A 14,231-nucleotide genomic window follows, 5' to 3' on the forward strand; every position below is an offset into this window, starting at 1 on the left:
GATGACTAGATTGATTTCAACAGGGCGTTCCATTCCCCCCCCCCGCCCTCACATAGTAATTATGGCCTTTTCTCTCCGAGATGGTGAGTGAACATGGCAGTGTCGAGAATGAGAGAATAATTTCCCCTTAAAAAGATATTGGACACTTAATTTATCGCTACATCATTGGACCAAGTGTTTTATTTTGTGTATAAGCATCGAGTTTGTGTGTTGTAGAAGCAAAAAAATGTAATCTTGCAGAATAGTACATGGTGTTAAGTGTTATTTCTCATGATCAATTTCACTTTGAATGCCCTGTTATGTGTGCCAATGCTGCATCCACAGTCGTCTTTATTTAAGTCCTCCCAAGTGAATTTACTATTGTGTGCATTACACAGTCAATACAATGCTTCCAAGCTGATGCCCATGGCTCTCATTTGAGCCACGGCCAAACCACTGGCTTCTATTGTGCCGGTGGTTTGCACTGTAAATACTGAGCAGGTCCAGCTACATAACAGGTGGGCAGCTAAAGTATCCATTGTTCAATCTGAGATCAACACTCCTCTTGATTGAAGGCCAGGGAGAGGGTGCATTGTCAAAAATTAAACTGCTTTATTCTAATGAGGCTTGGATTCGGGTGTGGAATTTTCCAACAAGCATAATTGGTCTGCTGCACCCCTGCCTATCATTCAGCCTCTTCAGCTTTGCGAGAGAAAAAAGGGAAGCAGGACTATTCATTAAGCATTCAGATGAACATTACAGCCTCATGTACAAGAGGTCGATATCCAGTCCAGCCCTCACAGATGGACAGTAATTCGGCATTCTCCAGCGTCACGGAGTGAAGGACTCTAGCTGGGGATAATGAGCAAGGAAAAAAAAGAAGAGGAAGGAGGAGGCCAGACTGGGAGTCCTGCCCATTAGAGCCAAAGAGCCCCTACGCACAGCTGCTTTCATATTCCTGTTGGAGGCAAGGAGGTTCGCACCTCCATTAATCTCTGACACTGATCACAATTAGTCTGGATCTTCTGTAGGCTTGAACAGATACAGGGATCATAAGGAAATCAATAGCATTAATTATACATGCATCACAGACAACTTTAAGATCTATACTCTCATTCCAAAAATGTGCAGATTTGATACGTGTCAGCACTACAGCCAATTATCTCCTGGGAGAATAGTTACTGAAATGTAGGACAAGGTTCGGATTGAGGTGACAATCTGACTAATTGGGAAGGAGGAAAGATGACAGATCTGCCGCCCTGAGCCCGGCCAAACTGAACTTACCAATGTTCACCTCATCATCAGTCTCTGCATCTCCAATGCACTCAAACTGGAACTCCTGCAGGGACTGGGAGAACTTCTGGACGGCAGCAGAAAGATCTGCAATATCAGAGGAAGCATCAGAATAAAAAGAAAAAATTAATAATTGAACACACGGATCAAAAGCAGCAGGGTAATTATAAAGAGAAAGTGGAAAATGTAACTACAGCAACACAATAGTGGAACTTCGGAGCGCAGTATACAGTAGCAGTGCTCTTAAACGTGCTCGTTAATCATAATACAGAGATCTGAACAATTAAGCCCACCTGAGATGCCTAACCTTTGTGTCAAAAATGACACATAGAGTTAAAATCTTAAGAAAGAATCCACCTTTGGATACTTTCACTGCTAGATATAGAATGTTTATTGCATTCCAGGAGTTTAGTTGTGATAAAGTGGAGTCCTCAGATTGACTTATGACTTATGTATTCCAGCTTTCCAGCAGAAAAAAAAGAGACTCCTGCCTTTTATTCAAACACTAACTGGTGATGTCAGTGGAACATCTCTACGATCTAAGACGTATTTTTCCAATTGTAAATTTGCATTTGACAGTAGCCTTTCAATGACTTTAAATAACACTAGATACTTTGGCGATACAATAGGACATTCCAACAGACATTCCAACCATTTGCTATTGCTATGAATACTACAGTACCCATGATCCTTAGCAATAAGTGTTGTGGAGAACAAGCTAACTAAAGATTAAAATCAGTCCAAGCATAGTCACAAATCTTCAATGTGGCAAAATAGTTGCTGAATCAAAATCAGAACGAGAATTAATTAATAACAACAACAACCCAATTGGCTACCCTCCGGTTCACAAGCAAAGTCCCTATACGCACTGAGATACTGCCAAAAAAGCTCAACCTCTGCTTTCATCCTGCAGTTAGATCCTTGGGATTTGTAGTTTTCTCATAAAGTGTACACAGTATGTACACCTTTGACTTATCAGCAATGAGTCAGAAGTGGCCAAGGGCAGTTCACATTGTGTAGTGATGAGTCAAGTCAAGTCCATTCAAGAGTTAGAGAGGCTTTAGCAGCCTCTGTGGAAACAAAAAACTAATTACTAGAGTTTCATTTCCTGAAAGCTGCCCACACAACATAAAGGCTCCCATTTCACTTCTTTATACATCCACAGACGGGTGCCTCACATGACCTCTACTTACCAGTATTTATCTTTTTTAATATATAATTGTAATGCTAATTGACAAAAATGTGAAACTCCCCAACTAGCCAACATCAAGGCATAACTGCTGAACAACTGAATGTTAGGGTTTATGAGTTCTCCTCTCTGAAATAACACCATGTTTGAGCTAAACATCAATCTCTCTGCATTTTAAAGCAGAGGAGCTGATTCTCTCGGCATGCCAGACAACAGGCACATAAGTGGTGTCTGGTTTCAGTTAGATTCACAAGAAAACAGGTTGGGATGAAAAGCAATGATTTTATTATGCAACTCATTTCAACTTGTTTCATACCTCAGTTACATAAAGCTAAGTGTGTTGGTCTGCTGTGTTAGCACTGAGAGAATACTCTTGCTGAGGTGAAAGTAACCTATGTTTACAAGTACTTTAAAGAGTGGGATGAAGCTTTAGTACGTAATCGAGGCTTTTAACATTTTATAATTCAGCTGAATTTATAATTAAAAGGCGACGATGGAGATTCTAAAATACTCTGACATTTCAGTTGTCAGCCCACACAGTGAAATGTACACATTTTCTCATATCCATTGTTGACAGTGACTCACTAATTGCTTCTCTCCTTCTTTCTTCTCTCACTGACAATTATGTCTTCACTTCAAAGAACTGTGAACTTAAAAGACTTGCCTAGAAAGTATGAACATGCACACACACACACACACACACACACTAATATACAGTGCATACTGTGGACACTCAAACGTATATGATCATGTGAGAAAAGACACATCAATTACTGCATATGAAAAATGGAGGTTGAGGTCGTTTTAAATTGTACTGCAGTTTTAAAGTTTTGCAGGGTTTGTAGCTGTGATAACTGTATGGACATGTACAGTTATGTGCTTTCCATACTGCATGTGCTTTATATATTGCTTTTATACATTTAAGAGCCTTCATGATTGATGAAAACATTCTTGGCTAATGCTTTCGCTTTCGTCCGTCTTGCGCCGGTCCAAGAATTTCACCTCTAGCGGCACAATACGAATGCACCCCGGCCGTCCCTCTTAATCATGGCCCCAGTTCAGAAAGAAAACCCACAAAATAGAACCGGAGTCCTATTCCATTATTCCTAGCTGCGGTATTCAGGCGACCGGGCCTGCTTTGAACACTCTAATTTTTTCAAAGTAAACGCTTCGGACGCTCCTTACAAAGGGATCCCACATAATGTACTACAGCAACAACTACATTTAAAGTATAAAGTGTGACAAGCAGTAATGCTGTTAGTAGTTACCAACCAAACATTACACATTTCAATGAGTTGCTATTTAATTGATTATCTTTAACTATAATAATAATAATAATAATAATAATAATAATAATAATAATAATAATAATAATAATGACTGAAAGTGTTCGAGGTAACGTTTTAACGTGTGTAATGGATATTGTGTTGAAACCTATACGGTTCCCACTGTGACAACAATAGTTTATCCAACAGGCATCCTAAAGAACAAACCGGCCTTAAAAGCCCACAAACATCAATGCACTCATCTCCACAGGAACATAAATTGCTTGGAAAGCCTGATAAAAAAGAATCCTGTGAGATTTGTCAGTATCTTTTTCTTTACCTAAGAGCAAGCATTGTTATATTGCGTTTTTCAGTATCTTAGTTATTGCTAGGAACAGAATAACAAGACTTTTACTCAATGAGACCGCAGCTTGAAAGGCTCTTAAAGACATCTACACTATATTGAATGAGTATGTCTGACCACTTGTAAATGTTGCTGAGTCTGTCCTGAGTGCCACTGAGTGGAACTTTTCCAGAAGACGTATTGTGCCAGCGATGTGGGCCCATCATTCCTGCTTTGACTCAAAAGCTGCTGATTTTAAAATCAATAGCTTGCTGCAGTTGTCTGGATATGCTCGTAGAGCCATCAATAATGGATGATATTTTAGCTATGAGGTTCAGACAGGCCCCAACTTCACAAAACAATGCTATATTACCATCAACTGAATGCATCGTTTCCTGACAGCCTCCAACAACCAAGGAAATAAGTAAACCTTTAAAACTAAGCCTTTGTATTCTTTGTAATAATTCTTAAGTAACAGCATCCAATACAAAGTCTGGTTACTCAGTGCCAACGGAGATGTGTCTGCAGCACACAGTATCCTGATTTAGCAAAGTCAATTTGAATTAGTAATTTAGGCACATCTTGTGTGGCTGCTTGTGTTAAGACAACATTTAAAATGTTTTCCTTTTGTTAAAAAGGAAAAGCATATTTTATTACAGAAAAACATATTTCTGAAAGTAATGTACCATAAATGTTTAATTTTGGTATAAAAGCTCAGGTATGGACTTTGCACTAACAATAATGCAGGGCTAACATGAGTATATATATATATATATATATATATATATATATATATATATTTAAAAAGTTCAGAGGCTTTTGACTTTGTGCCTTGGGCTTACGTCACAAAAATGGTATGAACCACATTTTTAATTGATAAGCATTGTTGGCTGTATAAAACACTTTCATGGTATGCAAGTTATTTGCTTGATAACTTCAATGCTTCATCCAAGATGGAAGATACAAGTGTTCAATGGTATCTGCTTCTGAACTTGATGGCAAATTGTGAGCACATTATCCTTTTAACAAAGGAAACATAATGATAATTTTAGCATTTCACAGGTACAGCTCCCCTTGGGCTTTGACAGCAATTCTGCATCAAGGGCTCATGGGAGATGTGGTTGAGACAGCAGCTGGAGTACAAGCTAGCTCAGAAATGGGACAATAAATAATACACTACCCACAAGCCTTTGGCTAGTTACAATCTACCCTCACTTGGAGAAGTAAGGGACCTGATGGCGAGCAGTTAATGGCAATATGAAAACAATATGTAGTGTCATCACCATCAGTCAAACTCACTGTTCATTCGTTGGACATCCTGTGAATGTAACTTTGAAAGCCTGCTGCTTGCTTTTGCTAGCTTTGAAATAGGTTTGAAACGATTTGGGATAAAATATCAAACTGTGATTTAGTTTGATATTGAAATTGTGATATTCACAATATTGGAGGGAATTATTATCTTTGAATCATTATTCTCATTAAAAACGATCATATTTAGCTTTTTTGCAAGAACAAAACTAAGTCTAAGTCTGTACAATAGTATTTGTAAGGTGGGTCTCTACTGCAGCACCACACCACTTCAGAATGTTATGTAGACGCATATTTCACCTTTCACAAATATTGCGTCGCCTGCAATTTAAATATTGCACTCGTCCATTTTTCTATTTCCAATGAAATTACAATTAAATGTTCAGCCTTACTTTGAACTATGCTTTTTGTAGGAAAAGAGAAAAGAAGAGCTTTACGGGCAAAAATGTGGGCAATTAACAACATTTGGAATAAGTTGTGATTTTTTAGTATATATAGTATCCTGTAAGAGGCTAAAATTGATGTTTCCTGCAGTACCAGTTTAATACATGTAGAAGTCCAAATGTTGATTTATCATCAGCAGGAAAGATTAGAAAGCTGATTTCTGACACTAAGTTTTGCATCTCCACTGTAAATGAATGCAGCTCAATAGTTTAAGTACGGTGTTCAGACACAGCATGCACTAGCAGAGCTTAAGGAAATGGGTTGCCTACATGAAGAGGCTCACTAGTAAACACCCTGTTGCTGCTATACCTCGATGTGAACATAAGCCTGAATAAATGTTTACCATATTCTAATTAGGGCAATGCTCAAGAAAGACCTGGCACAACAATTTTGTGTTTATTTTCTATTTATATGCATAATTTACAAAGTTTGGGAACCACCACAAATGATTTTGGCCCTCTGCTCATTAGTGGGTTGATATTGCTCAAGCAGTTGAAGTGATCACAAGACCGAGGAGCAGAGATAAATGGAAAAGGAATGAGTATAAAGGAAGATAAATGAACAGCTTAAAAGTTTTCACCTTAGGCAAGCAGTAAAGGAATGATCAGTGACACACTCCATGTTGCTGAAAACAATGCAAGCAAAGCCCCTCTTGCTTTCAGGCTGGTTTATCAGCTTGAATGCCAAGTCTCATTGTTGGCAATCTGCATCCAAAAATGCAAGAGTACAGATGAATTACGTTTTTGTTTGTATCAGCTATTTACTCAGCAAATCAAATTACAGTAAACTCAATGACACGGTTAGTCTCTAAATACATTGAAAACTCCAGGTTTGGTGGTGCTCTGTGCAGGCTTGCCATGCTGGCCATGAATATTACAATGATTAGAGTAAACAACACCTCACAGGTGATATTGATAGCTATACAGCTTCCCTTCGTGGAGTAAGGGAGAAACAAAGAAATAACACAGCCAGAGAAAAGAGGCACCTTTATTGGATGTAGTATACTGTATGAAGTAGAGACTTCATGGTTCCCCAGATATTTCTTCGTACTCCTCTACATCTCTTCTGACAGAATCAGGAATTTGGTGCATTCCACTTTGAGTATGTGTGGTGAGAGAGCTGTTCTGTTCAGGGGAGTAATAAAAAGGGAAAGCAGCGTAACTTTGATAAAGTCTAAAAGACGTCATTTACCACATGAAGTGTAACACTGAAATAAGAAACACATAAGAAAGAGCTATTGTTGCACGAGTAACAGAGTGAAAAAGAAAAAAGAACAACCTAAGTGTTAATTCATAAATTATTTATACGACCATCTTAAAATAGTGCCTTCTAATTTTCTTACAATGCGCAATCATTTTGTCGTACCCTACATGCAACTTTCCTAACAGCGTCACACAGCAGCATGCACAAAGGGCTGCCAGAAAGAACAATAGTTACTGTGTAGTGTACCATCCTATGCAGGTTGAAATCAAAGAGTAGATTGCTGACCACCCAGCCATCATATGAGTGGAGAGAGCAGCTACCCCAGTGTGTGAGATTTGAGAGAGGCCTATGGCTGTCAGTCACCGCACAGCAGAGCCCCCCTGGGTACACCCTTTATCTGGTCTCCAGGGCAACCACATACTACCAAATTCCTTCTGCTGACAACCCCTGACAAAGCACAGACAGCACTGCAGGAAGGGCTGCGGTTTACTTGCAAACAGCTGAAGTGCTATGCTCGCTTCACTCTCACTTAGGACAATAATTAGTATTTAAGGACATGCATAAATTCTGCAACAGCCATTTAGATTTGAACAGTTTGACTTCTACAAACCATGTAGGTGCAGTAACATTTGTGTCATATAAGCAAAACAAAAATCAAGATTGTTCCGTCATTACCTCAGGTATACTAGTACCTGATGATAATTAGCTAAGTTTTGCTACAAACAATCCTTTACTTTGGCCACAATGCATAATCATGCAACACATTAATAGATCTATATTATTAATTTTGGTATTACATATAAAAATGCAAAGGTATTACAAAAGTATATCTAGTATTACAGAACATTGCCTCACTCTAAACTTACGTAATCACATATTAGTCATAATGCATATGCTCGAGTGGTATTAATCATTATAACTAAAAATAACACTTGGCAGGTTTAAATATTTAAAACAATTGAATATACATATGTTATTACTCAGTACAACGTATTAGAACTTTAATATTTGAGGAGAGAACTTCAAATACAAAGGTGGTCCAATTGGCCGCATTTGTCTTTTAAATGCTTCATTTTTCAATGTAACTTGAGAAAATGCCTCCAAGGACACCGAGGTAATTGCAGTTAAATTGCATGGGCACAAAAACTGCTCAACAATAATATAAATAGTCTCAGTGCTAAAGAGAGACAAACTGCACTAACAATCAGCACAAAGCTTGAAATATACCAATAGTGACAGTAACCCCAAGTCCATTATCACAAAGTTATTCTGTCTACAGACACTTTGGCTGCAAGTATATAAAATATAAAGAATTTCAAAAATGTCCTGTTGACTGGTACATTTTGAGGCATGCTAGAACATCAGTGTACAGCACTTTCTCTATGTGACTGACATACTCATCGCAACACTAATTACTAAGCAACATCCTTGTTGTGCTTTCACACCTAGGAATAATTTTAGGGGGTTTAATGAAGTGCTTTAAGACAAATTAGTGCAGCAAAGCTTTTAAAACCTCAAATCACGGGGCATAAATGTGTCCTATTAAAAAGCAATCTGCACAATAAAGATACACATTTACACTTCTCCTCAAATGACTCAGAATGCACTCAAGGTATTTTCTGTTTAATACTTACATGGTATATTCCAAGATTTATTTGTCTTCTAGTGAGGCAGACAAACAAAAGCAAAAAGGCATGTTGCAACAATTCACTTATTTTGTACGTTCACCATCTGCCAGTACATCAACATGAGAAGGTCTTCAAAGGGGAACACCTCTGTGAGCCCCATCTTAGAGAGAGACGGGGAGATCTCTCTGATGCAACAGTAGGGTGCCACTTTGATTCCATTTGGAGGGATTGTAATGGGGGAGCAGCCCTTCAAGTAAAGCCTCTTCCACCTGCTTACTACTATGTTCGCCTGTCAGTCGCCCAGCAGGGGAAGGAGAAGAGCCAAGCAGACGGGCCCTCGCACTCCCAGAGCATACCGAACACTTCCCACCACCAACCCATACTGGCACACTCGCTGCCGTAGTAGCTGGCAGTAACTCAACTAACCCAACCTGTATACTAATTCTTAAAGGGACAGGAAACAACTAATATGGCTGAATATAACATGAAAGAAAGAGATTACAGAACATAGTCTCTGGGGTGCAGTAATACAGTATATGTTACTATCAAAGTGCCTGTTGGTGATGCTGTTAAAACACCACTGATTTCCAAAGAGAGAAAGGAAGTTTGGGTTGGTGTAAAACCATGTCAGGGATAAAGGCTTGGAACTTAAGTCCTTTTCAGGAGGCATGACCCTCAAATGGAACAAACATAACCAGTAAACTATAATGAATCAATCTGCTGTAGGTGTGCTGACTATTGGCTATTCCATTAAATCAACACATCGAATTAGTTATTAGTTCAACTACATCCTGAGTGTGAATACAGGTATATTCAGACAGAACGAGGAAAAATAATATATTTTTCAAACATTACAAGCATGTAAACATGTTCTAGTAGAAACAAGTATGAACCTGAAAATGCGAATAATATGTCTCCTTTAAAACTATTAAAGAAATAGAAGAACCTGACACTGGGTCTTTGATATGAGGCTGACGCAATGCTACAGCCTATTCTTAAGCTCCACAGAAAAAGATCAAAGTTATTAGCCCTGCAATTCTGCTGAAATGAAAAAAGCCAGCCAGGCCAGCCTCCATCATTTATCACCAAGTCTACAGCCTTTAGACTGAGTAGAGAGATATTATTTTAGAAGACACACAGACAACACATCTGACACAACTTCTGAGAGAGATGAACTCGCCTCTAAAAGAAAAAGCACTCAGAGGAAATAAGCAGAACTTCACTTTGCAGTAATAGTTGTGAGTTAGCTTTGGAGTTTTCACAAACAAGATTTGACAAAACATCTCTTTTACGAGAGACCTTGTTGCTCTTATCAAGGCTAGTACAATTAGTGGAGAACCTGCTTCAAAGTCCTATAAGATCATTCAAAATAAAAAGAGATGTGCAAAACAAATCAAAACCCCCATTGTCCAAACACCTTCTGATAAAACTTGGCAACCCATGGGGCCAGGCGCCGGAGACTTTTTAATGTGTCATCCAAAGTCTGAGTTTAGCATCTGCGTAGGCTAAGGTGACATGCAAAATCCCCATCTTTTACCACACATTCGTTAGCACATACTGTTTGCCAGCCAAGTCTGCACAAGTTGTTTTTAACACAAAGCCTACACACATCATGTTTACCTACGCACACTTACTGCCAGACAATGTGACTAAAGTTCTAGTTATTATTTCATCTTAATATACTAACATTGCATTTTGGGAGACGCAGCATATGCTCAAATGAAAGAAACATTTCCTAATAGTGAATTTTGAATGTTGTGGTGGAGAAACACAAATGCATCACCTTATCCTTTTCAGTCTGAAGAAGCAACAAAAGCACCAGCGTGCTTTGCCAGGCGTCTGCAAGCATGAGAATGGTGTGTTCGGTGTGACAATCACTTTGACTGACAGTAACAACAGAGTACTTCAGAACAGACCTCAAATCTGGAGTCTAACACATTTCCCTGTACAGTCTGAAGGGAAGCAGCTTTTAGGAATGCAACGTCTCTAATCCTTTTATCAAAATCTGTCCACAAAAACCTCGGAGTCCCTTGCAGTGCTGCATGAGCCCTGCTTACCACTCTGCTCAGCTTTATTGCGAAACAAGTCACATCATGTACTCCTGTATTTCATCTCCATTACATTAGTTCAAATTCATCAAAGTAGTCAAAGCAGCAGCAATACATTATGAATGGTATAATCCTGCAACACACACACACACACACACACACACACACACACACACACACACACACACACACACACACACACACTATCTGAGGGAGGATGGGGGATGGTTATACAAGCATGTTTACAGGACATTTCCTGTGGCTGAGCCTTGGGAGCATCATCTGTCCTCAGACAAACAAACATTCAAGAGTTCCCAAAGCTGAAAGCTATTTCCCTTTAACAAAAAGCCAACATGTCATGTCTTGATCTAATAAACTAGCAGTCACACAATTATAGTGATATTAAGTTGCAAACATACCTCCAATGTATGCAGGCCCAGTTGGAACAAGCAAAGATGCTGCTTTACAGACTTTAAATACTGTCGTTTTTTATTATAATAACACCCCATGTGTGTCAGCCATTCATTACAGCATGTATCCCAGGGAACAAGCATCACTCGCTGGTGAACAGGCGTGGGCATGGGGTGGTGGCAGAGACTCAGTCAGCTAACATAATAATGGGCTGTCTTCCACTTTAGACTGAACTAATCTGGTTGCATTCTTTAAAGCTTATGGAAATTAAATGCTTACTCGGGTTCATGAATCTTCTTAAAGAAACATCATTCTCTTAAAAAGGTTTTTTAACTGTGAAGACTGAAGAGAAGAAACAACTTTTAAATGTGTATTAAACTTTCAAGTGGAAACATGACGTTGCAACTTTTCCCTAGAGTTTCCAAGTGGTATTATTGTTGGTGACGCTGTCGCACAGACAACTCTTTCTATTTTCCTCAGAGCTCTCAACAACACAGGACATATTGTATTGTTTTCCAAACAAACTGCGCAACTGAGATGTTGATAACATACTGTATATTCTGTCCGCTGATTTTTATATGAACAAGAAGATGGATCTACTTGTTCATGAACCATTAGCAACATGGCTACCGCTAGCAGCCTGCAACTGTCCAAAGCTCCAAACAATCTTAAGAATCCCAAAGAACTAGAAACCCTGATTTTAGTACTACGATAAGGGCAGAGTAAAACTCCCGGTAGGGTTAATAAGTAGGTAGGTTTTCTTACTTACTGATCTAGCTTAGATCACGTTTTTTGACATTCTCCCTCTTCGCCTCCTCCCTCAACGTGGCTCTTTTGTCGGGTACAATGTTCCAAAGTTCATGCTACTTCTGTTGTTTTGCTACCTGGGGATAGCTGCTTTAAGCTATTTTGCCTCCAAGCGACCCAGAGGCAGACAGCGTTGCAACCAATCTAAACTCCAATGGTGTCATTATTCTATTCACTGCATTGTGCAATCTACATTTAATTTATAATAAGATAAAGCAAAAGGTTATCTATTTTCCACTTTAAATTTGAGAATTATTTCAAAATGGCTGAACATGTAAGCTGCAGGCCTTAATAGCAGATATCTGGAGGAAGTGCAGTGATGCACAAAGTACATGCCCTACCTGCTAACACTATGAGCGAGAAACAAGCAGTTGGCTCGTTATTTTACAAATGTGTACAAATTATGTGTGAAGGACACAAGCCATCGCCTGAAGGCTGCCCGAGTCTGAGCGGGTCTCTGAGGACTCCATCACTGCACTGGGACCAGCTGTGGGCCTTCGGTGCAGCATGTTTTAAATACCAATGACATTAAAATGTGATCCATATTGTGTATGTTCTATAGTTATAATGTGATATACCACACATGCATACTTTGACAGCTTTAAAAACCTTTTTACCAATAACTCAAGTTTAAACCGGTCTGTAGAAAATTGGGATGGAGCGACTGACACCCGTAGCCCTCTGAAACAATGAAAGCTTCTAAATCAATTGGCCTGTTGTATAGCAGCCACTCTCAGGACACAAGCTCATACACAAGCCAACTGTATGCTGTATGTGTGAAATGACAAACGTATACAAGTGGTTGTTGAAAAGAAGTCATCCAGCGAGCTGTACGGTCTCAATTTCTTCTTGGCAGCTGGCCAGTTAATCTATGGCTAAAAGGCTAATGAATATTGGATTTACAGTACATGACAGGTGGCGAGAGAAAAAGACTGCAAATGGGATGCCAGTGGTGCTCTGTGTGTGTTTGATGTAAGTGATAAAACATGATGAGGTGTTCTGATATACAGTACAACAATGATGGATGAGGTGCAGGGGGAAATGTATTCCTTCCATTATATTGTAAATATAGAAAATCTTGTGTATTTAAATTGTGTTCTTTAGGTTTATTCCATGTTTATGTATGTAATTACTTTGCTAACATGAACCATGGACATTATTAAGCTGCTGGCTGCAGCTTCATATTTATCGTACAGACATGATGATGGTATCAATCTTCCGAATTCAACTCTTGGTAAGAAAGAGAATAAGCACTTTCTTTTCCCAGAATGTTAAACTATTCATTTAAAAAGGCACTTCCGCATTTTCTCATCAGCTCAGTTAAATAAATGCAAGTGTACTAACTGACATTTTGGGCATCCTATGTTACCCACATCCTCTCACCATTTGAATGTTACCAGATAGATTTCAAGTACACACCATTAGCCTCCAGTGATGCCTTGCTACCTGCCTGAGGGCTTTGTAGACAAACCAACCTACCACACATCTAAAATGCATCATTATTTGCATCATATTTGTGGTTTCTCCCACCCTACTCACAGAGGGATGATTAGTACCTTCAGCGTATTCAATTACTGCAGTCAAGCAGAGGGATTAATAAAAGTCAGCAGTTTGTTATTTACACCAGGTGTGAACAGTCAGTGCCAGCAACAGATAGTAAGGCGAAGCTATTTCCAGCATTTGCAGATAGACGTTACTCACACCTGGAGCAAATTATCCATACCAACAAATTCAAAATGTAATGGGTTTTGGGAATGTTTAGACCAGGATCCTCATCACGAGCATTAATACATACATTACAGTAAAGATAGGACTAAAACTGCAATGTTTTTTATTACCATGTGTACATAAAGAGGAGGCAAAAATGTAATAGACTTTGATGAATTATATATATTTAGATCAAGAGCCTCTTTTTCATCCTCAAAGCCAAGTCTGACGCTACCTACCTTTAACACTTCATTATATCAGCCCCAAGCAAGAGTCAACCCTGTGAAATGTAATTACATTTAATTCATTATTACATGGTTATTGCTACTAAGTAGTAACTAAGAAACAAAGCCCCATTTTTAACTAAACCAAATTGTCTTTAGACACACAACTGACTTCCCATGCACATGCACATGACAGAAAGACACACATTACAGTGAGTACTGTAGCTACACACGAATTACAAACTGCAACAGTTTCAGTAATGTGTGTGTCTAACGATTTTACGGATGATGTATTAACATGAAAGTCAACCTTGGCTTAACGGCCTCATTCACACAGACAGCACATGTGAAGACAGATGAATTATGGTATACCATTCAATCT

General features: G+C 38.9%; 1 protein-coding gene across 5 annotated transcripts in view; it reads right to left on the reverse strand.

Annotated features, from left to right (window-relative positions):
- arhgap42b (Rho GTPase activating protein 42b) overlaps positions 1–14,231 on the reverse strand; it is a 57,840-nt gene that overhangs the window by 41,035 nt on the left and 2,574 nt on the right. For all 5 annotated transcript variants that reach the window (XM_029445687.1, XM_029445688.1, XM_029445685.1 and 2 more), the window contains exon 2: positions 1,264–1,359. In XM_029445687.1, the coding sequence (XP_029301547.1) occupies positions 1,264–1,359 (96 nt within the window). The remainder of the gene's footprint in view (positions 1–1,263; positions 1,360–14,231) is intronic.

This window comes from Cottoperca gobio, chromosome 13 (assembly GCF_900634415.1).
Source record: "Cottoperca gobio chromosome 13, fCotGob3.1, whole genome shotgun sequence".
In the NCBI taxonomy this organism is placed as follows: domain Eukaryota; kingdom Metazoa; phylum Chordata; class Actinopteri; order Perciformes; family Bovichtidae; genus Cottoperca; species Cottoperca gobio.